Below are 25,439 nucleotides of genomic sequence, written 5' to 3'. Positions count from 1 at the left end.
ATAAGATCTTTGGGACTGCGCGTACTGATGTCTTTCTAACTCCTGTCAGAAACTCTGCTGCAATATTTTAATCCTCAAGGAGAGACTTACTGAAAGAAAAAATTGCAGAAATTCTTTAACTCTGAAGGAATATTCTTTATAATGGTAGCATCGTGTTAAATGTACAAAATAAAGTGATTCATTCTGGTCTAAATAAATGTTTTTTTTGGCCTTCATTGAGACCAAATTTTATCTATTCATGGCAGATTTTTCTGATCCACATCTTGAGTTATTTGGGTTTTTACTCACCCTTAGATAGTGTACAGTAGAAACCAGATATTTACAAACTGTATAAAAAGTTGTTGCCATTTTCAAACATTAAGTCATTAAGTTAGGATAACCAAAACAATTTCTGTTTGCTAAATGCAACACAAATATGTCATTTGGGGAATGAAACAACTTTACCAGAACATCTCAACATCTTCCTACAGCAGGATTATGACTATAGGATCAATACAGATCAATAAAGACAAGCACAAGGTAGAACAATTAATATAGTTTAATCCTGAATAAATTACAATCATATAACCAACAGTAAACAGTATCAATATATATCAGGATAAAGATGTGAAGAAATATGAGAAATACTAAGAAAACTAACCAGAAAATTTCCAAAGCACCAATTTTAAAATGCACTTAATTATCACTATTATTAATTTTGTACATCTCAAATGTAACTTAAAAACAGACTCCTTCCAAGAATAAGCAGTTACTATAGCAAGTTTAAAAGTGTAAAAGTTACAGAAAAGCCTCCTGAAAGATTGTTACTTTCACTTCAAAGTGCTCTGAATAAAAAAAAGGTTTAAAATAGCCATAAAACATGGGATTCAGAGCTGAAAAAGTGGTAGAAAACATTATAAAAGCACAGCATGAATCACAACTTCCTTATAAATTATAAATCAAGATTTTTTTCCCCCTGTATGAAACATTTACCTTTGATCCAAGCTCAAGTGAACAAACACTTTCCAAGTACAGATCGTCTCCCTGGCTCTGACTGGATGCAATTTTAAATGTTTTTAAATCATTAAAACTTCATCATACCATTTATTTTTAATGCGCGTCAAATTGCACCGAGAGTTTCATGCGTGCTGGTGGATCTGAAAAGGCAGAATAAACTTATAGAAAACATGCTCCTGTAACACCAGTAACTCTCTTTAACATTAAGGCAGAAGTGGAAATTAAAGGCGAAACATAATTTATACTGAAGGTAAAGTTTAGAGATAAAACATGAAACTTTTACTTAGTTATGCATGTATGAAAAATTTAAAACCATTTCCAATCAAATACCTTTAATGACATGCAAGAAAAGTCAGAAAGATTTCTTTCACACCAAGTTACCATAATAAAGAAAAAGTGATTAACATTTATTATTCACAGTTAAGATGCATGGATCATATATTTTGATCCATGCATCAAAATATGCATGGATCTGATATTTTCTCAATATGTATATATATTTTTAAAGATTCATTTTTTTATTCTTCCAACTTGTTTTAGTGTTTAGGTTTAAGATCCTCACAAGCAGAGATGCACCTACTTGGTGGTTTGAATCAAATCATTTTCAGTTGGACTGTAAACTCAAAAATCTGATCTTTTTACGATGCTCCTTACATGACACCCATTAGATTGTGCTCACAACACTCTTCGGTGTGGAAGTTGTTACAGAAGGAAGCACTGATGTGCAGGAAGCCAGTTTGTACTTGGCTCCAGGTAGCAAATTGATGCAAAGCAAACCTCAGTATTGCAAAGTCGCTTTGTTCAATTCTTTCAAGCGTTTAATTTTTGTTTCTTCTGAAACTTGTTGGATTAGAAAATGTTGGCCAGTTAACGGAAATCTAAAAAAAAACACACAAAGAATGCGGTTCACATTAACAATGCTAATCATGCATCTTCTGGTAGTTTTATTTTCAATTAGCTAAATCTTGCTTTGCTGAACCATTTCCACTCCCTGATACAAATGATCTGTCTGTTAGAGAGAAATATTTAAAGAGAAATATAAATAGGTGGAAATCGGTTTTACAGAACCCTGAGTTTAGCAATCTGCCACAAATCTCTGGCTGGTGCACCTCTAACCACAAGATTAAAGTCAAGTAGTACCAAAAACTTGATAAGTTGGTATTTACTGCAATACATTCCTGATAATGGCTCATGTTTGACTGATAACGGTGAAGAGCGAACATGTAAACTTGCTCTTGCTGCTACACATTTTTCTGAATAGTAGTGATTTGTTATTGCGATTGTAGTTATCCTGTCCTCATGCTACCCTCTTTAGGATGTAGAGGATACCGATGTTGTCGATGGTGACGAAGGTGGAGAAGTCGGGCGACACATGGATCTTCTTGAGGGCGCTTCCTGTCGGATAAAACGTCTGCAGGGATTCACCTCTCGCCACGTCCCACCACTGGATGCAACACAGAGAAGAGAGAATCACTTCATTTTCAATATTTCTAAACTTTTACGGTGAAGTACATTGAAGTGATTCCATTTTTCAGCTTTTTGGATATGGAAAAACTTGAATTAAACATACTTTTCAACATAACAGGTGACTGTGAGGTATTTCTTCCTCTACTTAATGTAACCAACAATGATGACTGCAAACATATAACTCAATATCTGCTACAACACATTTAATAATTGAAGAAAACTCCACATGAGAGCTTTAGGAGGTATGCAAAACGGACCAGGATGGATTTCTAGCATCGGGTAGCACAAACGCACATGGAAAAGCTCTCAATCCCCCTCGGCTTCCCTCACCAATTCGGTTTAATCTGTGTTTAAAGCCGACATTTTCCAGAGCAGCTCAGTCTCACCGGGAAAAATCAAAGGCACATCAAGTCAATCATTGATGGCTTGGGATGAGTGTGTTTGCAGACGCTCATCTTTGACAATATTTTTTAACATGATAATGTCACATCAAAGCAGGGGACTGCAACCTCTTCCAGCTACATAAAAAAAAAACATGAGTCACATCAGTGGGTTGAAGCTTTTACTGGAGCGTTCTAGTTGTAAAGCCTGTGTGAATCTATTTAACATGGGAGGCGAGCTCCTCCGTTTCCACATCCAGGAAAACAGCAACAACAGAAGAGAGGAAATAAATGTGGCTCCATCCATCGTCCAATCAAGTCTGACTATCTTCTGTCTCACTTCACAGAGCAGCTGCGGTAGATCTATTAAATGTACCTTGATTAAATTACACACTGGGAGCTTTGTTTACTGCTACTACGGTTGTAAATTGAAGATATCATATTAAAGAGCCTGAATATAAATGCATAACACATTTTTTTATGTTTCCTAGTAAAAAAAAGTATAAAAACACAAACTTTTATTGGTCCATTATATAATTTGCCAAATAAAATGCTATGAAGTTTGTGGTTTTATTGTGACAAGATGTGAAATAAAAAACACTGGACTATATTTCAGACGTTTTAGTCCATGCAGCTTAATTGCTATAAAATATTAAGCTAATTTCATATAATTTAATGGCTACACAAATGTCTGAGTGAACGTATCATCCATCTGTCGCCGGTTTTATATATTTTTAATGTTATTATTGCAACTTTTGTAAGCTTTATTTTTACTGAACACACTGGAAATTTTTATTCTAGAAAAACATGGACTTGGCTCATAAAATAAAATCAGTGTAGGAACCATGTATCAAAAAGGAGATTAAAACTTCAAATGCATTTGTGAAATACACCATATCCAAAGAGAGGGAGCAAAGGATAACTGGTGGTATTTCACACCCACTCCATGATGTTTAGTGTTTACCTACCATGATGAAATTGTCAGATGTTTAGTTGAACATCAAAGCTACGCTCAAGGCTTAAAGAGAGTCTTCATGACATCTAGTTAAAGTAATTTCACATTTCTGCATGGTTCGTAAATATAGATATACACACACTAAGGATGGTAGACCACAACCTTTTAGACTCTCTGATGAAAGATAATGACCAAAACCAGCAACTGCAAGCAGGCAGCAGCGATGGTGCATTTCTTCAAGCCAAAGTCAGCCATATTTATGTAAATAAATAGAACCATACACCTAAATGATGCTTTTAAATAAAGGTTCAAATGTATGCATTTTGCATCTTGTGTACTCTGGGAAAATAATAATAATAAAAAAAATCATCCTAAACTGTTGAAGCTTGTGACTTGCAATGGATGTAGAAGGCAAGGCAAGTTTATTGATATAGCACCTTTCAGCCGGAGACAATTCAAAGTGCTTGTACAAAAAAGTTAAAAACAATATACAACAAGAAGATAATAAAATAAAAATAAAAAATAGACAAAGTAAACATTAAAAATTTTAAATATAGTGAATGAATAGAATTAAAAATTTTAAGAATAGGCAACTTCAAATAAAAAGGTTTTTAACCTCGTTTTAAATAAACTCAAGGTAGGGGCAGTTTTAGTAAAATGATCTAGTTAGGTTTACTGTATGGCCTGTAGTGTTATGAAGCAGACACATCAACTGGAACATGGCTAAAGCAGTGAGTGTTTATTACAGTCACGGCAACAATTCATTATGCAGTAGATGAAATCTGGAGTTTCTGATGACAAGAAGACAAGAATAGATGTGTGAATGGAAGGAGGGATGATGAAGGAAAAGCTAACATTTGAAGATACAGTAGAATCTCCACGAGAGTTAAGATGAGAGAGCTGCCAGATGTAGCTCAAACAAAGGAATAGAGCTAAGATTCTGCAGCAAACACACATGCATCTTCGCAGACATACGCCACCTGGTAATAAAGAAAAAAGCAGAGAGATAAAAAAAAATGTTCAAATGAGCCGAGTGGCAGGAAAGTGGAAGAGAAGAGAAGACGACAATGTGTGAAAATCTGGTTATTTTCAGAGCGGGCCTGGTTTTATTACAAGAAAAATCACAATTCAGAATAATTAACATGTAGGAGCGATGATGAGACTCAGAAGGCGACGTGCATTTTTATAAGTTTGTATTTGAAGGACTTTTAAAGACAATGAAAAGTTAAAACAGAAAGTTTGAAAAAATCTAGAGAAGACAATGGTTTTTAACTCAAATTCAAATATTTATGAAGAAGCCATTTTTTAAATATGGAAACTGGAAGGAAGTGGGACGGAGGGTGGGCGGTGGCTAAATGCATGAAATGGACAGACAGATGAACAATGGAAAAATGGAAGGATTTATCCAAGATTTATACAATGGGACAGAGAAAAAGTTTGGGGAAGGCTAATTTTTTAACCACTTTTTGATTTCGAACACACATATAATAAGAAAGCAATTCAACTCCACATTTTGCCAACTCTGTGGGAATCCTCACACTTTCTGGAGTCGCAGAAACACACAGGGGCCCTTTGTGATTGCGTGCAACATTACCCATACCCCACAACAGATGGCTGATATCAACACCATCTCTGCGAGGCAATTGATTTATGGGACTTAGTGATGCAAGTAGATGCTAAATGACTGTGCAGTGTGAGAACACGGTGTGCATTTTCTGAAATTTATCAAGTTTTATTGTTTGCTGAGGCAGCAGGAAATAACCAAAGTCCTGCTTGGACAGCTTTAGATAATGTTGCTGCTCGGATGCAGTTTAGTATGACATTTTAAAATAATTTATAATGATTACAGATAATTAATCATTAATATACTGGACAGAAACCCATTTTAAATATGAAGACAGCTTCAGACTCAGCAAACAGCTTTTTAATTAATTTAAGTAATCATGGGCATGCATGGGTGAACTTTGATTAATATTGATACTGCTACATCTGTAATATAGTCCACTCTACAAAAGAATTAAATTGAGAAGCCTGATTTAATGCAAACTTTAGGATTAAGCAACATGAAGTGGAAAAGTTGGAAACTGCAAATGTGTTAGCAGATTTTATGCTACTATGTCTTGGTTTTAAATTTGTGGGTAATATTATATAACTGTGTTCATCTACACTTCTAGCTTAAGTTGTGTTAATAGACTAGGCCTGTCTCAATAAAAAATAAATCAATTAATCGCATGATAAATTAAAAGAAACTCAATCATTTTCATTTGCTTGATTTATTGTTTTTATTTTGCTCTTTCTTTTCACCAAAAACTGAGCGATAAAAGCCTTCAGTCGGATGCTTTGATCTCAACTATCCTTTTCTTTTTTAAAGATAATTTTATTTACACAGACTTCATCATAATTTTATTTGTTGTTTCTGTTGTTCCATCCATCCATCCATCCATCCATCTTCTTCCGCTTATCCGAGGTCGGGTCGCGGGGGTAGCAGCTTCAGAAGGGAGGCCCAGACTTCCCTCTCCCCAGCCACTTCTTCTAGCTCCTCCGGGGGAATCCCGAGGCGTTCCCAGGCCAGCCGAGAGACATAGTCCCTCCAGCGTGTCCTGGGTCTTCCCCGGGGCCTCCTCCCGGTGGGACGTGCCCGGAACACCTCACCAGGGAGGCGTCTAGGAGGCATCCTGACCAGATGCCCGAGCCACCTCAACTGGCTCCTCTCGATGTGAAGGAGCAGCGGCTCTACTCTGAGTCCCTCCCGGATGACTGAGCTTCTCACCCTATCTCTAAGGGAGAGCCCAGCCACCCTACGGAGAAAACCCATTTCGGCCGCTTGTATCCGCGATCTCGTTCTTTCGGTCATGACCCAAAGCTCATGACCATAGATGAGGGTGGGAACGTAGATCGACCGGTAAATCGAGAGCTTCGCTTTTTGGCTCAGCTCTCTCTTCACCACGACGGACCGGTACAGCGCCCGCTTGACAGCAGACGCTGCGCCAATCCGCCTGTCGATCTCCCGCTCCCTTCTTCCCCCATTCGTGAACAAGATCCCGAGATACTTAAACTCCTCCACTTGGGGCAGGACACCCCCCCTGACCCGGAGAAGGCACTCTACCCTTTTCCGGCTCAAGACCATGGCCTCGGATTTGGAGGCACTGATCCTCATCCCGGCCGCGTCACACTCGGCTGCGAACCGCTCCAGCGAGAGCTGCAGATCACGATCTGATGAAGCCAAAAGGACCACATCGTCTGCAAAAAGCAGAGATGAGATCCTAAGGCCACCAAATCGGATCCCCTCAACACCTTGGCTGCGCCTAGAAATTCTGTCCATGAAAGTGATGAACAGAATCGGTGACAAAGGGCAGCCCTGGCGGAGTCCAACTCTCACCGGAAACGAGCCCGACTTACTGCCGGCAATGCGGACCAGACTCTGACACCGGTCATACAGGGACCTGACAGCCCGTATCAAAGGGCCCGGTACCCCATACTCCCGGAGAACCCCCCACAGGGCTCCCCGAGGGACACGGTCGAACGCCTTCTCCAGGTCCACAAAACACATGTAGACTGGTTGGGCGAACTCCCATGCACCCTCCAGGACCCTGCCGAGGGTGTAGAGCTGGTCCAGCGTTCCACGACCAGGACGAAAACCACACTGCTCTTCCTGAATCCGAGGTTCGACTATCCGACGGACCCTCCTCTCCAGGACCCCTGAATAGACCTTGCCAGGGAGGCTTAAGAGTGTGACCCCTCTATAATTGGAGCACACCCTCCGGTCCCCCTTTTTGAACAGGGGGACCACCACCCCAGTCTGCCAATCCAGGGGAACTGCCCCCGATGTCCATGCGACATTGCAGAGTCGCGTCAACCAACACAACCCTACAACATCCAGAGCCTTAAGAAACTCCGGGCGGATCTCATCCACCCCCGGGGCCCTGCCACCGAGGAGCTTTTTAACCACCTCGGCGACCTCGTCCCCAGAGATTGGAGAGCCCAACCCAGAGTCCCCAGGCTCCGCTTCCTCAGTGGAAGGCATGTTGGTGGGATTGAGGAGGTCTTCGAAGTACTCTGCCCACCGGCCCACAACGTCCCGAGTAGAGGTCAGCAGCACACCATCCCCACTATAAACAGTGTTGGTGCTGCACCGCTTCCCCCCCCTGAGACGCCGGATGGTGGACCAGAACCGCCTCGAAGCCGTACGGAAGTCTTTCTCCATGGCCTCTCCAAACTCCTCCCACGCCCGGGTTTTTGCCTCAGCAACCGCCCGAGCCGCATGCCGCTTCGCCCGCCGGTACCCATCAGCTGCTTCCGGAGTCCCACAGGCCAAAAAGGCCCGATAGGACTCCTTCTTCAGCCTGACGGCATCCCTCACCGAAGGTGTCCACCAGCGGGTTCGAGGGTTGCCGCCGCGACAGGCACCGACAACCTTGCGGCCACAGCTCCGATCGGCCGCCTCGACAATGGAGGCACGGAACACGGTCCACTCAGACTCCATGTCCCCCACCTCCCCCGGGACGTGTTCGAAGTTTTGCCGGAGATGGGAGTTAAAGCTCCGTCTCACAGGGGATTCCGCCAGACGTTCCCAGCAGACCCTCACAACACGTTTGGGCCTGCCAGGTCTGACCGGCTTTCGCCCCCACCACCGGAGCCAACTCACCACCAGGTAGTGGTCAGTGGACAGCTCCGCACCTCTCTTCACCCGAGTGTCCAAGACATACGGCCGCAGATCCGATGAAACGATGACAAAGTCGATCATCGAACTGCGGCCTAGGGTGTCCTGGTGCCAAGTGCACATATGGACACCCTTATGCTTGAACATGGTGTTCGTTATGGACAATCCATGGCGAGCACAGAAGTCCAGCAACAGAACACCGCTCGAGTTCAGGTCGGGCGGGCCGTTCCTCCCAACCACGCCCCTCCAGGTCTCACTGTCATTGCCCACGTGAGCGTTGAAGTCCCCCAGCAGAACAAGGGAGTCCCCAGGAGGAGCACTCTCCAGTACCCCCTCTAAGGACTCCAAAAAGGGTGGGTAATCTGAACTGTCGTTCGGCCCGTAAGCACAAACGACAGTCAGAACCCGTCCCCCCACCCGTAGGCGGAGGGATGCTACCCTCTCGTTCACCGGGGTAAACCCCAACGTACAGGCGCCGAGATGGGGAGCAACAAGTATGCCCACTCCTGCCCGACGCCTCTCACCTTGGGCAACTCCAGAGTGGAAGTATGTCCAGCCCCTCTCAAGGAGACTGGTTCCAGAACCAGAGCCGTGCGTCGAGGTGAGACCGACTATTTCTAGCCGGAACCTCTCGACCTCACGCACTAGCTCCGGCTCCTTCCCCACCAGAGAGGTGACATTCCACGTCCCAAGAGCCAGTTTCTGCAACCGAGGATCGGACCGCCAGGGTCCCCTCCCTCTGCTGCCACCCATCCCACACTGCACCCGACCCCTTTGGCCCCTCCCACGGGTGGTGGGCCCATGGGAGGGGGGGCCCATGTTTCCTCTTCGGGCTGAGCCCGGCCGGGCTCCATGGGTAAAAGCCCGGCCACCAGACGCTCGCCATCGTGCCCCCCCTCCAGGCCTGGCTCCAGAGTGGGGCCCCGGTGACCCGCGTCCGGGCGAGGGAACACCAAGTCCAAAGTTTTCCTTCATCATTGGGGTCTTTGGGCTGCTCTTTGTCTGGTCCCTCACCTAGGACCTGTCTGCCTTGGGTGACCCTACCAGGGGCATGAAGCCCCAGACAGCATAGCTCCTAGGATCATTGGGACACTCAAACCCCTCCACCACGATAAGGTGGCAGCCCATGGAGGAGCCCATGGAAATTTCTGTTGTTTTCTTTATTTATTGTGGATATTTCAAATGTCTTCCAGTTCCAGTGTTTAAATGTTCATTAAAATTTAAAGTTGATTGATCTTGCATTATTATTATGCCATTACCATTATATTATTTGAAAATGGTCTCAAAATAACAACATTATCATTTATCGCAATATATGCCAGAACTTGTACTTAATAACTAGAAATGCTTATGATTTTTTCTTTCACTAGCTTGTTTTTCTTTTTTAGTAAATACATTTGAGTTTTTCCTGGCAAATGAAATGGTCACAATCATGACGCAGCATTCAGGCAAGCAGAGCAACACCAGAACCGATCCAACAGGCATTCAGCGTTGGGTGCTAAGAGCTAAATAGGGCTGCTTATTCAGGCTACATGAGGGAGAGTGAGCACAGCTAACATAACAAAGAGAAAAAAGCAACAAAACTGTCTTGTGTGTTTGCAAAGATCAGAATAATGCTTATGTGTGAGTGAAAGCATGGTTGGGTTTTTCACAGTGTTGCAGAGAGGCAATCCATCTTCCTCTTACATAAATAGCCCAACTACATATAGTCCAAGGGGAGTAGATACAGTTTCTATGTAAAAAAAAAAGAAAGAAAGAAAGGAAAATCAATTCAAAACAATGGATAAAGCCTGGAGAGGAAGATTAACGTAAGAAGAGAGCAGGTTCAGGTGATTTTATCAAGAAAAAGTGAAAAATTTGTAAGTGTTCTTTGCGACCAGGTCCAGATTCTATAGCTGAGGGACAAAGTGGGACTCTAAGCTAAATTATTCATCCAAGGTTTCATCTGCTGAAATATTTATGGCAGTCAATCCATTGAACATTTCTCCTCGACACGTTATGGGACTTCATTCCTTTTTATAGGGATTTCCAGCAGACATCGATTAAAGACCAGATAAGGAATGCAGGAAAATGGAGGAGAGTAAGGAATGTAAAATTTGGAAAATTCAAAATCAGCGTATTTTCTTTAAATGTGAACATTAAGAATAATAAAACCTGGAGACGGAGTAAAAAACTACTACACACGCAAATATCTCCAAAGTAAAAATCAGATGTTTACTTCATGGCACTTGGTTACCAGAAAACAGACTCATCTCTTAGCAACAGATTAACAACAAATATTGTTATTTTTAAAAACACATAAGATTTCTTCTGCTCTTTTGAAATGCTACTTATCTTAACAAGAATTGTGCAGTTGGTGAATTTGGCAGAAAAGTTAAAATGTTTATTTTTTGTCATTGATGGTAATTATAAAACAGACATTCAACACATAAGCTATTTTGAAATACTGTTTATCTGCTTAGACACGAGAAGTTTACAGTTTGGTAAATGTTGCAAAAGTAAAAATCAGATGTTTACTTCGTGGTACTTAGTTACCAGAAAACAGACTCATCTCTTAGCAACAGATTAACAACAAATATTGTTATTGTTCAAAAAGCATGAGATTTCTTCTGCTCTCTTGAAATGCTACTTATCTTACATTACTTAACAAGAATTGTGCATTTGGTGAATTTTGTCATTGGTGGTAAATATATTACAAAACATTCAACACAAAAATAAAAATCTGATTTATACTTTGTGGCAGTTTGTTCCAAGAAAAAAAACACTCATCTCTTAATACCAAATTAATAAGTAATAATAATAATATATATTATTACTTAGTACATACATATTGATCGATATGTATGTATCTCTATATATAAATTTTTGGGGGGTGCACGCTGTGGTACAAGCCGCATCAACGGTGAAAGGGAGCAGCAGTTATTTTGAGGTGTAGAATAATAGGTGCTTACTATGCATTGCTATGGCAGACCATAATGACACAAGGTAGGAAGGAAGAAGTTAGGATGTGAGGAAGGAAAGGAAGGAAAGAAAAAGCACAAGTTAGGAAGGGAGAAGGGAGGCAAAGCCACAAAGAGGGAAAGAAAAGCATTCAAATATATCTTTACCAAGGGAGAACTGAATTTTGGAGAGTACTGCTCCATTTCCAACATAAAGAGCTCAGCAATAAAAAGAGGATGTGCTAAACTGGATGGCCTGCAGTCAAAATCCTTCACCTATTTATTCAAACAATATTTTATTTATTTGACTGTATGAAGACCAGATCAGAGGGAAGTAGGAGCTTGAAATAAAAAAGACAAACTACACAGAATGATTGAAGCTGGGTGAGTTAATTAATTCACTTATTTAAGAAAACACACACCATCTTACTGAACCTTTTCGTCTGAGTAATCTGCAGCTCTATCTCCACTCTCGAGTTTTATTTTGGTGTGATTTGCTCGCCCAGAGAGACCATTTTTCCCCCCCATTGCAGCCAGAAAGACAATTAACCCTGGCTTAATGAGCAATGCGGGAAAAACAACTGGCAGATTAATATTTCACCAGCTTGTGTTTATTCCCCAAGACGAATGAATCCAGGCCATATTCACTCTGAACAAAAACCCCATCAAAGTTTTTTTTTTTTCTGTTTTACAGAAACAAACGCCAAAACGGAGTCAGGTCAAGCAGCAGACATCTGGGTGATGAACAGAGTGCTTGCTAAACTACGTGATAGCTTGTAATAATGGAAAGCAGAAAGTTGAAATAGAAGGAAATAAGATGAAACACGGCAGATGGGGTTGTTTGACTCTTCAGAGTGTGTGTGAAGGTATTTTTAGAGGCAGGTCTGCCTCTACATTGGAGCTGCACAGCGGGATGTTCGTTTCTAGAACAGCGTGATGGAAATCAAAACTCCGACTGCTGCCTTAGCCAACACCGTGGCCCGTTAACAATGTCTCATTTAAATATCTGTCCTGTCAGAAGACAGCAGTCATCAAAATGTGCCATTTACGAAAGGAGGGACTGAACTGAAAGCTACAGGATGGGTAGCTTTTTAATATCAAACACAGCTTTCATTTTGGCTCCTAAACAACTCCAAAGACTCACTGTACTCCAGTGCGACAGAGAGAAAATGAACCTCAACAATAAACTGTCGCTATAGTCTAAGAATAACACAACGAGAAGGCGAGAAAGTAAGATGACTTCCAATCAAAAGTTTGAAGCTATTAATAAAAAGTCATGCCTGATTATATCTATAGACTGTTGACAAGGCGTTATATTTTTAGGTTTTTATTGTAACTTGTTTGTGGTACATTGTAGAGGCCTGGAGAACAGGAGCTGTATTTGTAGTAACAGGAAACCTGCGGTGACTTTGTGGTGGTGCTGTTGGTTTGAAGCCACAGAACCAAGTTAGTAAGAAGATCTGCAACCCGTTCAGTTGTGTTTGGTATTCAACCCACCAGTCTTAATGTGAACGCATTTGTCAAAGTTAAGATTGACTTCAATTCGCAAACCGATCGCAAAGGGAAAAAAGGATATGTCAACATTGAGCGAGCCTATCAATAATCATTGAATTATCTGCTAACTTTCTTATCTTAGAAAACTATTTCATCTATAGGTTTTCCAAGTTTTTCACTGAAAAAATGTCACACTAAGACTATGCTGGCAGATAGGTTAATTGTTGGATATACTGGGAGACTAATGGAGTCATTTCTTATACTTTTCTATTTAAATTCTGGACTAAATCATGTGACTGCTACTCTGTGTTTAACCAGTCATAAATATGATCTCAGAAAAACAAACAGGGTTATGAAAGAAAAACCTGCGTTGAAAAAGGTTGTTTCCTTCAGCTTGCAAGATGGATTAGTCTTGGCAGTATACGAGTGCATTTCCTTTCTCTTTCTGCTGCTACGCAACCCTTTCATACTTTCTGACAGGTTCTTCATCCATCAGCTTTCTCTCGAGGGAAGGTCAGAACAACCTTCACTCGTTTATTTCATCTCATTTCCCTGCAACCACACGTTTCTTTGAGTCCTCCTGTAACACTTCAATGGCGGCCGCAGAGGTCTCATAAGGACACGGTTAATGACGGCAGCTCAGGCAGAGAGCGCATAAAGAGACTCGGACCTGCACCGTAGTCCGTGTTAAAAACACAATCACAAAAGAAACCTCAAGGCACAAGAGTGGAAAAATCCAAGACGTCTCTAAGGTACAGGAGAGAAGCATGAAGGTCACAAAAGTCGATAAACAACGGAAATGACAGAGGAAAAAAAATGAAATGAATGTGTGAAACGGTGAGATACCTTTGGAGGAAAACAGGAAGAAAAGGTTTTGAGGGGGAAAAAAACAAAATGAATGTGAGAAAAGTATAAGAAGCCAAGATAAGGCAGTATTATGGGTTTCTCTTACTCCTCCATCACAGGGAACTCTGATAGCCGAAATCTGTCAACAGAGATGACAGGGGAGACCAGTTGTCTTAAACACAGCAGTGCATCTTGGTACACACCGCCTGGAAATGTGTATGCGTCGTAGATGAACTCTATATGAATGTGTTTGAGCTACAATAAGCCTGGAAAACCAAACTTTTGTGGGAATCCTACACCAGAGTATTGGCAAAATGTATTCAAATTTCTTAGGGTCTCAACATTTTATGAAGCTACAAACACACCTTCATGAATTTTAGTGGGATTTTATGTGTACAATGTAGTGCACAATCATCAAACAGAAAGATGATTTACTTTTACAAATAAAACTAGAGAATTGCACAACAGAAGCTGGTGAATACAATGTCCCGTTACCTCCTCTATTGATAAAATCTGTCACAGTTACAAAAATTTCAAGATTTAAAAAGACACTTCTGTGCTTTTTTTTTTTTTTTTTCGTTGTTGTTGCAAGACGATGGTGTGAATTATTCTGGGCTTCTGGGTAAGAGTGTGTGCCTGCAATCACGACAAGCCTTTTCACACCTGCTACTTCTTGGAAAGCAACACTGTGACGGATTGTCTCGTTGTCAGTTAGAGAGTGGGGGGGTGTACGCCCAGGGGTGTGTGTGTGTGTGTTTGTTAAGGCTGAGTGTGAGGAAGGACCTGGAGCAGAAAGAGGCCAGAGAACCAGTTAGAGTCCTCTCATAGGAGCGGACCACACAACTACATCAGCCGTCTGTTTTACAACCAGATGGACCAAAACACCCAAGATTCTTGTTACGTAAAGAGCCACACTCCCGATAAGATGCATGAAAAGAGCTTAATTAAACTCTCTACTCCGGTACCTTCTCACAACGGGGAATTAGACATGCATATACTCCCACACAATGGCCCGCTGCTTTTAATTACACTAATACAAGTCAACCAAGCATACAGACAAGGGGGGAGTCATAAAGCATACAGAGAACAAGGAGGGCCGAAACGAGTAAAAAAGAAAAAAAAGCTGCTTGAGAAATGATTAAGGCAGAAACACCGACAGCACCGAGTTAAAAAGCGAACAAAGAGACAAACAGACAAACAAGAACTCTCAAGGCCGAGGGGATCATTGTTGCGTCAATCTGAGCGACGGCTGTGAGAGGCATCACCTGCTGTCACTTCTCCGGCTTCTATCAAACCAATAACAACGTCGCCCTGCTCAGCAGCGGCCGCTACACACCGAGCCGCTCCGTGGAAAACGTCTGGTGAACAGAGCTGAGATCAGAGAAGATTTGAAAGCTGAAAAGTCTCCACTGAATTTGAAAAGACAAGCAGCCTCTCCGCTCTGACGGCATTAAAACTACAACTCTCTTCCAGGAACAACAGTCAACAAGAGATGATGTGTAAGTGTTAACCCTGTGGAGATGCACAAGATTTTGATTTATCTGTATCTTTTTGATAGTATAAACAACGTTACGGTGTTACAAAGATAATTTAGTAAACTATTGGGTGAGTAATATTATTATTAATCAAGATATTGCGTTTTACTCAATCCCTTTAATTCTCCTTGATGAAATACCATTCAGATCTTTCTTCCAAGATTAACAGAACAATAATTAGAAAGAAAAATTTCTTCTATGAACTGGCTTTATAAACAATTAAAACATCCCTTTGACCACAATGATATTCAAGAAATGAAGATTTGACATCTGGGAGACACTTTTAATCTTGTTTTACAAGTGCATTAGATAGAAAAGACATTTGTTAACTCCAATAAGAGATGCGCAGGAAGACACGCCGACAATAATCATTAAGGCAGATGGACTACTAAAGATAATCTCTGTGGTCTCTTGCTCTGCTGGCTCTATTATCCATCATCGGAGGCAGACAGTCCATGATGGTAATTACAGTGACAGGCAGGACTTTCTCTAGAAGTCATATGGCAAAATAATCCATCATCTCCTCACGTCCAACCAAAGACAAGAAGACGACGAGTCTGAATAAATTTATGGGGATGATTGAAAGTTGCGGCTGCTTCAAGTGACATTTTTGTGTGATCACTACTTTAGTGAGAAGGAAACAAAATCCCTGGTGTTGAATAGATGATAATAAAAGTAGATCTTGATCTAATTAAAACATAAATTTATATTAGCAGAAATTAGTGTTCTATATAAATTATAACATTCTAATAACTATAGTTTAGTTTTTCAGTATGGGGAAAAAAACTAACGCTTTTTGAACATCAAAATGTAGTTATAGATTCTGAAATTAAATGAAAATGTGTCTATTTTACACATAAGAAGGTGAAAGGTGTGGTGTGCATTTGTATTCAGCTGCCATAAATAAAACTAATTCTTTCCATTTGTAAATAAAGTCCGTGTGTTAAGAATTTTATGAATCCAGCTGTTCAGTGAAAATTGGTATTAGAATAATGTGCTAGCGACCATAAAATGCATTAATTGATGCAAGTAGCGTACTAAAACAATTTATTATGGTCAGCTCATTTCCAGAGTCTCTCATCTCACCAGTAGCTCTCAGCTCTGGGTGATGTCACGACATGATTGGCCCAAACTGCAGCAGCATCCACTGCTATCAGCTGAAACATCAACCCACACACACACACACAAGCACATGTCAGCTCCCACACATACGGCATCAGGAGTTATCTTCAAACATAAACCCTCATCGATCAGAAGTGCTCTCCCATGGGAATTACATCACTGCTCAGCAAATAGCCAATCAGAGGCGGGCTGAGATCAGCCGCTCCGTGACCCCATCCGATGTAAGAGTAAAGGCAGCAACAATCAGGCTCACACCAACTCCAGTCACATCACAAGGTGGTACTGAGGCAATGTTTGCAATCAATCTTTAGATATATAACTGCAAAACGATGCACTGCTTCATTACAGTGGCGATACAAAAGAAAAGCAGCTAAACTGAGCCTCATTTTCTTCTGATTGTTTGGTTAAAGTGCTATTTTAAGGCCTGCTAGATTGGCAGACAGGATTGCCTTCCTCCATCTGCTCCCTTACGCCAACTCCAGCTCCAAGTGTCAGATGTTTAGTTATTTCTCTGCCTTCCTTAGCAATAATCGTTCTTGCAATAAATGCAGACTTATCTGTGAACTGCTGGGAGGCTTACTGAATTGGCTGTGGCAGCCAGTCGAGCTGCCAGAGTGACTGCGAGTGTCGCCTCAAAAGCAAGCCGGACGTTCATGATTCAAAACGATCTAGTTGGTGTCATATCAGCCGAATAATACATTCAACACTTCCAAAATGTAATGGTTTTTGCTATTACCAAATTCTCTAAATCATGTTTTTTTATGTTGTATTTTATCAATATTTTGAATGTCAGCAGTATTCTGCACAAATGAGTAGGAGACACTTCCAACAATGTGGATTCTTTGTCTCTCCTCTCATCCTCCAGATTTTGTAACCTTGATTTCAAAATGAATTACAAACTTGAATTTGGACAGATGACTTTGGACCACCTAGTTCTTTTTCTTCATATCCCAGATATGTTTGATTCTGAGTGTAGCGGCTCTTGATGAACCGATTCAAGTCTTAGTTTAGTTGTGAAGATCTCCAAAGTTCTTACACACATTTTGCTTTAAAATCTTCTCAAGGCTGCATTAATCCATGTTGCTGGTACACAATTTGCTACCACACTTTTTCCTTTATCAATGAACCTTCTATGAACAGAGTTGAATACAGCATTCTTTAGCAACAATCTTTTGTGGCCTCCCCTCCTTGTGAAGGGTGTCAATTACCATTTTCTGGTCATCTGTTCAGTCAACAGTCTTCCCCATGATTGTGTATCCAACTGAGCTATATTGTGTTTAACTAACGCCCACATGTTTAATAGGATAACTGAGAGAAACTTGATTTTCAGAAGAGAAAAATATGTTCTCTACTGTGAACTCCACATAAATCTTGTGTTTGCGTTAGTGTACCTTGATGTAGCCTCCGGTAGAAACGAGCACAGAGTTGCTTGGGGAGAAGTGCAGATCAGTCACCCAACCTCCATGTACAGAATCAGTGGCGTCTTTACTTTCCTGGGAACAAACCTTCAGTAAAGAGCCTTCTTTAACACTCCAGATCTGTGGCAAAAAAGAAACAACTCCATCATACATCTGATGAAAATCCATTATCCACTATTGTAAGACAAGCAGTTCTCTCCATTATTGGCAGCATGACTGAACACTTAGCAAGTGCAAAAAACATTTCAGTCAGATCCTGAAATTCTTGTTGACTTCTCATGTTTTTTAAGAACATAAAACATCTTTATTACATACTGAAGAATCCATTTGTTCCCGTTTCAAACAGGTGGATCAGAAATATACAGATAACTAGTCATTGTTTCCCCACTTTTACTCCGCCAGAGGAATTATTTTCCAATTGTTTACAATTATGTGAGCACGTGTCGCATTTAAATAGCTCATTGATCCCAAGCTGCAGGCAAACGGAGAATTGATCCTGATGGCACTTTTCCACGACTGTATTAACAGAACCTTTATCAGCAGTAACTAAACCCGACAAAAGTGCAGAGAATCAAACATCAGGAATCCAGGAAGTATCTAGGAATCTTAATTTTTTGTTTTTTTAATTTGCAACTTATGAGTTTTGATCTGACATGTGAATGTGTATAAAATCTTCTTCTAATTTATTTTGATCCAAGGTTCCCCCCAGAAAACTTGCTAAGCCCGGTGGTTGGGTGGAGTCATTCATCCAGTGTTTTTGAGTTAAAAAATGTTTAAAGTTGACAGGAAATTTGAAAATATCACTTGATAATTATGTGCTATTGAAAGATTGAAAGATTAATACATGAACACCAAGTATAAAGCCTTAAAAAAGGTTAAGATTTTAAAAAGACTTAAAAAATATTAAAAAAGCAATGCTAAGCCTGGTCGGAGCACAATAAAGCCTGCTGGCCCGCCAGGCTTATAATACACTGGGGGAAACCCTGTGATCATCTTAAAGGAAATTGGTTGCTTTTTACTTTTTTCCCCAAACACTCACACTTGATCCTTTTCAGAAGTATAATTGTTGCAGTGTAATATATCTGCATGCATGATGCCCTGGATAAGTCCATTCTTCATAAACTAACTCCAACAACATCAGATATCAGTAAATTTAAGAATTACATAACAGTTTAACAAATCATAAACTGTTTTCTAAAGAATCAAATCCTTTAGGTGCCTATATTCTCAATGGTTGTCAAGAGCATTTAAATGATCTTTTTGTGCTTCGAGCTACAAACTTCAGACTGTTTTAAAGAATCTGAGTTCATTTTAGAAGAGTCCAGTTCAGGTTTTGAAGCAGATATGACTAAATGCACTCCAGATTTAATTAAAAGCAAATGAAATAGCTCTTACAGGTAAAACCACAAGCTACAAATCAGATTCAAACTTCAGGGTCATTAGCATGTTGTGATGTGCCACCATAGTTTGTGTAGGACAGAGGAGGACACACACTCCCCCCTCGTTGGACAGGGAAAGAAGAAAAAAAGACAATAGAAAAATCTTTCAGCGCAAAACAGTTGCCGCCCTTCAGCAGGATGCCGCCAAGGGTAGGAAGTCATACTGCACTGCACATCTTTGACACAAACACATTGCATATATTCTGTATTTTGGCCACAGAAACAAGTGGAGATTTCAATGAATTTCTTGCAATTAGATTGAATTGAATGGGTCACTTTAAAACAGTAAAACTTTTAAACTCTCCACCTGCCACTGCAGCATTTTCTGTTCTAGCTCTCATTATTTTAGACTACTTAATTCAACTTTGTGTGATTTTTATTTCTTCTTTTTTTTTGCACATGAACTTCAGGTTTGCATAGCCTTAGAGATCCAATTTGATCTCTCCGTCTCCTCCCACCAGGAATCGTCTCCTCCTCCTCAGGCTCTCCCTCAACTTCCCAGTTTACACCTCAGCCTGCTGTCTTTCATCTCAATCCCTCCTCACATGCATGAACTGCAGTAATCATGATGTATTAGTAAGCACTTACTCTAAATGAGTGACGACATGTAATTAGAGAATGATTTCTGGGAATAAATGTTGACGGCTCCAATTACTTTTTGTATTCTGAACAGGAAATTAGATGGTTTGAGGCGCTGTCGCTGTATTCAGTCTGCAATGTGTGATAAAAAAACCCTGCTGCAATCCCTTTAATTTACCACAATACAAACTGCTAAAGCAAAATGGATGGCTGGATTTCATGAGTACGCACTCGGATCTCTCCGTTGTCATCTCCCGTAGCGAGGCGTTTGCTGTCCCAGGAGAAACGGCAGCTTCGGACGCAGTCTTGGTGACCTCTCAGGGTGAAAACACACTGCCAGGATTCGCAGCTCCACAACTAAACATGGGGTGAAAAGCAAAATTATGCAGAGAAAATAACTCTTTCAGATTTGATTAAAACCTAGTCTACATAAAAACATGCATTTAGTAGAACTGAAATGAGTTACAAAGTTCTACATACTCGTGACAACCTGAACTGAGATTAAAACTCTTTTGTTTTACAAAAATGCAAAAGAAAATACAAAAGAAAGAGGACTCAGAAGGTAAACTGTGTCCCATCTGCACTGCATAAACATAAGCATAGCAGCGTTTACTCATATAGTAGCAGTCTTCGCCCTGATAAATCTTCCACAACTTGCTTTACGGTGCTACAGCTCCTTTGTTTCAAATTTCTTTCCCGTCACCAGTTCCTTTTCTACCTCCTTCACCATCACATTGTGTTACATAATAAATAACTGAACCTCTAATTATGCACTTCATTTGGCAGGCATAACTGCAAGAAAAAAACCTGGGAAAATGGTTTAGGAAAAAGAGTAAGGATGGAAAAAGAGCACAACAGAGCACTTTGTGATGCTTCTGAAAGACTTGAAAAGGCAACACTTTCTGGTTTGACCTCAGGACAGATGGAAACCAGGGACATTGGTGGTTGTGTTGTTTGTTTCTGTGAGCCAGAAAAGCCCCGACTCGGGCTGGAGAACAAGGACTCTGTGGCTGGCTGCTGACCAGCCCGATAAACACACACACCTTAATTATGATCGCTGCCAAATCCGTAAAAACACACACTTGCTGTGAGAATCCAGGTTGGCGGGTAACCAAACCCAAATTCCCACGTGAAACTTGGTAGCAGCGGCTCCTGATTGAGTTATTTAACAAAAGGTAGAGGGATCGTGTTGGATTTGGTTTTGGTGCCATAACAAAAATGGTTGAAAACAAGGATTGCATAACGGATGGAGACCCTGAAGCAGCAGCTATAATCCACTGCTGGACAGTGATTCATGAGGAGAATAAACCACTTTTGCAGAACATGTTGTGTTCTGCAACTAGCAGTTATTTTAGTAATTGATAATTGGATAAAGAAATTGGCACATTTTGATGACTTTTCATTTAACCACTTAAAAGTTTTTATACAATATAAAAAAATCACTAGAAATGTAAAGAAACAATTCAATTCCTCTTTTAAAATCAGAAAATAAGCATTTTATTCCCTACAAAGCAATAACAGCATTCCTTTAGTGTACTCTAACAATTATACAAAAAATTTTTAGGGCTAATCTGTTGTTTTTAGATTAGCAGATTAATAACTGGATTTTAAAAGGTTCTTAACAGATGTTTTTTTTAATTTACAGAATTATAATCAGGTGAGGTTAAAACTACGGCAGATCTGGGTTGAACATATTTACAGAAGACTTTTTTTTATCTTAAATGCTAAACTTATTTATTTTTTGTAAAGTTTTGGCTTGATTATTGCTCTGGCTGTGTTGTTCTTTCAGCACATAGCCTTTTTTGAACCTGTATATTCTAATTAACAATTAATCGATTACTAAATTAGATGACGATTATTTCAACAATAAATTCTTGACAATTAATTCGATTGTTTCATCCCTATGTGGCAGTTTAATTTTATGTAATTTGAAATGTATTGGAGCTGTTTGCTTTGTAAAGTGACATGACATTGGTTTTAATTTGACTCTATATACAAATAAACAAAATTGAAATGAAATTTGAAGAAAAGTGGATCTCTCCCAGCTTTATAAGTCAAAGTCAGCCCAAAGTCAGGCAGAGTGGTGTTGTTGCACGGCAACCTGGCAAACGTTACATCCAGAGAGGGTGGTGGGCTGCAGGGCTGCTTGGCTAGCAGGACCTTGAGTCACATTCGGACGTAGAAGGACAGGCTAACCTGCAGCTAACTCACCAGGCCTGCAGCCATCTGATGCTAGTCTCAAGTCTCCCGCCTTCCTGCATGAGAATTTTTTTTTTACCCTCGAACTTCACTTGAAGCAACACATTAATGCAAACACCCCTTGAGAAAACAGAGGGCTTTGAGAAAAGATGTGGATGTGCAATAGGTCACGCTGTCACCCCGGGGCAGAAATAGATGCGTCTCATCTCCTGTGTGTGTGGGGGGGTGTGTGTATGTGTGTTTGTTGGTGTTGGACCTTAGTGGTCTTGTCAGCAGAGGTGGTCGCAAAGAGACATCTGTCTGGCGAGACGTGACAGGACAGAATGGCTCCCTGATGAGCTTTGATGTCCTGCAGTTTCTCTCCGCTCTCAATGTCCCACACCTGGTAGAGAGCAGAAGGAGGACAGATTATTTATGGTCGGGTGTTACGTTGCTGTTAAATGTAGTGTGTTCCTGTGTGTCACTTTCACCTTCACAGTTCCATCAAAGGACCAGGAGAGCAGTCTCGAGTCATTTGCTGAGTCGGAGAGCAAAGAGAAGCATCGAACTTGCTCCTTGTGACCCTGAAGTACTTTACACTCGCCTGATTTCCACTTCCACACCTACACAGAGTAAGAAGGAGAGCGTTCTGTCAGTAGCAGCTTCCTCCTGCTTCGGATCAAACCTACATGTCTGATATCAGGACAGCTTTAGTAACTTTTGATAAGTGATTACTAAATTATAAAAAGGGTGTTCAATTATCACAATATCAAAAAATTGAATAAACACAAAGAGGTTATTATTGTGACTGCTTTTTTTTCTAGTACTTGAGGTTGCTTTTTGGTATCAACTTAGTTCTTTTTTGCTCAAAGTAGAGGTGAGTGATGCAAACTTGAAGCTTATCAAGATATTTAGTGGTCTTATTGTCAAAAGCACAAATACTGCTTTTGACAAACATTCCCATTTGTGATATGCTTCTTTAGGACACCAATCACATAAGGAGGTGTAGTTAGCATCACTAAACTGCACACAGTAACTACATTTGAACATATTTACATATTTATTGATACCCTCGCTGAACATACTGTTTTGGGGGGCTTTAAACGCCATTAGTTGGACTATATCATGACAACAGTAAATTAAAATTCTTATGATGAGAAATTTATCCTGAAAAATGATAAACGGCACGATAAATGCTGACCCCTAGTAGAAATAAATGCTGAGCCTGGAATTATCTGATATTTCTACATTCTAGGTAAATGTTTGAAAATGAGTGGATAGATGCGCAGCTGCACCTTTAGAAGTGAAGAATGTCTGGAATCGCAGATATTTGTACATTTAGTAAATAGTCAAAAACATCATATTTATTAGGACTTTAGAAACCAGTAAAAATTATGGAGATAATTCTGCTTTGTGATATATTTTTTTACTACAGAACCGTTTTCACTGTTGTGACTCTTCTAAATAAAACTTTTCACACGTATCGTGTGCAGATAATTAATATTTATGAAGGAGACTGAAGCATTTTTTCCAACTATAGAATTAGATTAGTACCTTAGGCCCAAAAGTCAAAAGTAAATACAAAATGCATGTGTGGAGTGAAAACTCTGGGCCTGCTGATCCAGATCGGCTCTATTATGGACGCAGGTACTGTACATAAATCAGCACAAACTGGGAGGCTGAACTGGGAAACCGATAGAGGCAACCATCAATCACATCCTGCTGCACGGTGTTGCCTTTTCCCCTTCTTTATTGGTCTGAAGGTTAAAATCCATCATCAAACAACATCCGTTCCATTTACATTCACTTTGCGTTTGCATTTCCATTTAAATACACACTTCCATTTCCTCACAAGCACATGTCAGGCAGCATGAATCTGAATATTTTCTGAATAACCAGCGGACGGGCTGAGAATAGCGATGCGGCAGGCGGCAGCCGGATGAATACAAAATGAGAGCGCCGTGTTGAACGGAGCGCTGCAGTGGACGGCGTCCGTGGACCAAACCCAAGGATGGCGAGGAAAAGAAAAAGAGGGAATGAGAGAGAAACAGCGAAAGAGAAAATAAACAACGGAGCATGAATGGTGAGGTCAACAGAGCGGAACAGCCTCATATATACACACATACATATACGCCGTACATATACAAGCAGAGGCAGTTGCTTGTGGTCAACAGAGGAAGAAGAGGAGATAAAGAACTGAGAGGCACAGCGGAGGAGGGATGAAGAATGGAAAGGTCAAGAGGTCAACGGAGAGTTTAACAGGTTAAAAACACCAGAGACCCAAACACTGCTGATGAATGATTCAGTGCAGCAGGTACTTTAGTCAAGGTGAGGGATCGGCATGGAGGCGGAAAAATTAATCAATATCCAGGAAGAAAAATGGGAAGCAGGTTAGGAGAGAAGGAGAACAAATGTCCCATTAAACTGAGAGGAAATAAAAGTGAGGGACGGGAGAGGGAAGAGACAATTAGTTGGCACAACAAAATATAAGAACCAGAAAGAGGAGGAGAAAGAGGAGAGAAGTATAACCTACCCTGATGGTGGTGTCCTCGGATGAGGTGATGAGAGTTTGTCCGTTCTGGCAGAACTGGCAGTGGAGCACGGTCTTGGTGTGTCCCAGCAGAGTGGCTAAAAGCTTCCCTGAGGGCAGCGCCAACACCTACACAGAGCAAACACGGAAACATGAGCAGCTCAAAGAATCAAATAAAGTCAGCACACAACATGCTGCGATTTGGATGTGTATTTAGGAAGGAGAGAAGGAAGGTGCAGCCCGAGGTTTTATGATGGACAGCTGGACGGTAAAAAACGCATCCAAATATAAGGCTTTAATATCAGTCAATGACAATAATTATTGATGATTTTTATGTTTAAAATATCTGAAATAATGCCAAACTCGTCATGTGGCATTTTATCGACCATTTCTCTTGAGCTTTTGGGCTCCTTTTTTCCTTCCACTACAAGCCGACGTTTTCATTTTCAAGCAGTTATGAGGAGCAGTGTCAAAACCTTAATCCTTAAACTGGTTGTTGCTAGGTAACCAAAGAGCGAGTGAGTTAGTTGATGCCATCCACATTGCTTAGCCGGCCACAAGAGCTTGAATGGAGGTTGAGAAAAAATACCCAGCATGTAGGACAGCCTGAAAGTCATAGGTTACATAGCTTGAAGCATATCAGATGGTCAAAAAAGCCTCTTCAGCGGCAGAATCGCTAGTTCACTTCAGGACTCAGTGGACCTTCGCTGAATGTCATTCCAATGACCTATTTTCAAACAGCTATTTCCCTTTCTAACTGTGATCATAACTTCTCAGTTTTAACTAATAATCAATCGCTCAAAATAACAAAAATCAAGTGTAGCACAACACCTGTGAGTCTTGGAGACCTAAGAAAAGCTGAGCAGCGTTACAACATTTGGGATTTTAGCGTGTTCTAGAA

General features: G+C 40.8%; 1 protein-coding gene across 2 annotated transcripts in view; it reads right to left on the bottom strand.

Moving 5' to 3' along the window:
* Positions 1-523: 523 nt before the first annotated feature.
* apaf1 (apoptotic peptidase activating factor 1) overlaps positions 524-25,439 on the bottom strand; it is a 37,587-nt gene continuing 12,671 nt past the window's right edge. For both annotated transcript variants that reach the window (XM_032589632.1, XM_032589633.1), the window contains 6 exons: positions 24,542-24,667; positions 22,500-22,631; positions 22,286-22,411; positions 20,062-20,187; positions 17,786-17,932; positions 524-2,440 (listed from right to left, as the gene is read on the bottom strand). In XM_032589632.1, the coding sequence (XP_032445523.1) occupies positions 2,294-2,440; positions 17,786-17,932; positions 20,062-20,187; positions 22,286-22,411; positions 22,500-22,631; positions 24,542-24,667 (804 nt within the window). In that variant the 3' untranslated portion in view covers positions 524-2,293. The remainder of the gene's footprint in view (positions 2,441-17,785; positions 17,933-20,061; positions 20,188-22,285; positions 22,412-22,499; positions 22,632-24,541; positions 24,668-25,439) is intronic.

This window comes from Xiphophorus hellerii, chromosome 17 (assembly GCF_003331165.1).
Source record: "Xiphophorus hellerii strain 12219 chromosome 17, Xiphophorus_hellerii-4.1, whole genome shotgun sequence".
In the NCBI taxonomy this organism is placed as follows: Eukaryota; Metazoa; Chordata; class Actinopteri; order Cyprinodontiformes; family Poeciliidae; genus Xiphophorus; species Xiphophorus hellerii.
Note: the sequence above shows the minus strand (reverse complement) of the source record. Positions and strands in the feature narration are given on the sequence as shown.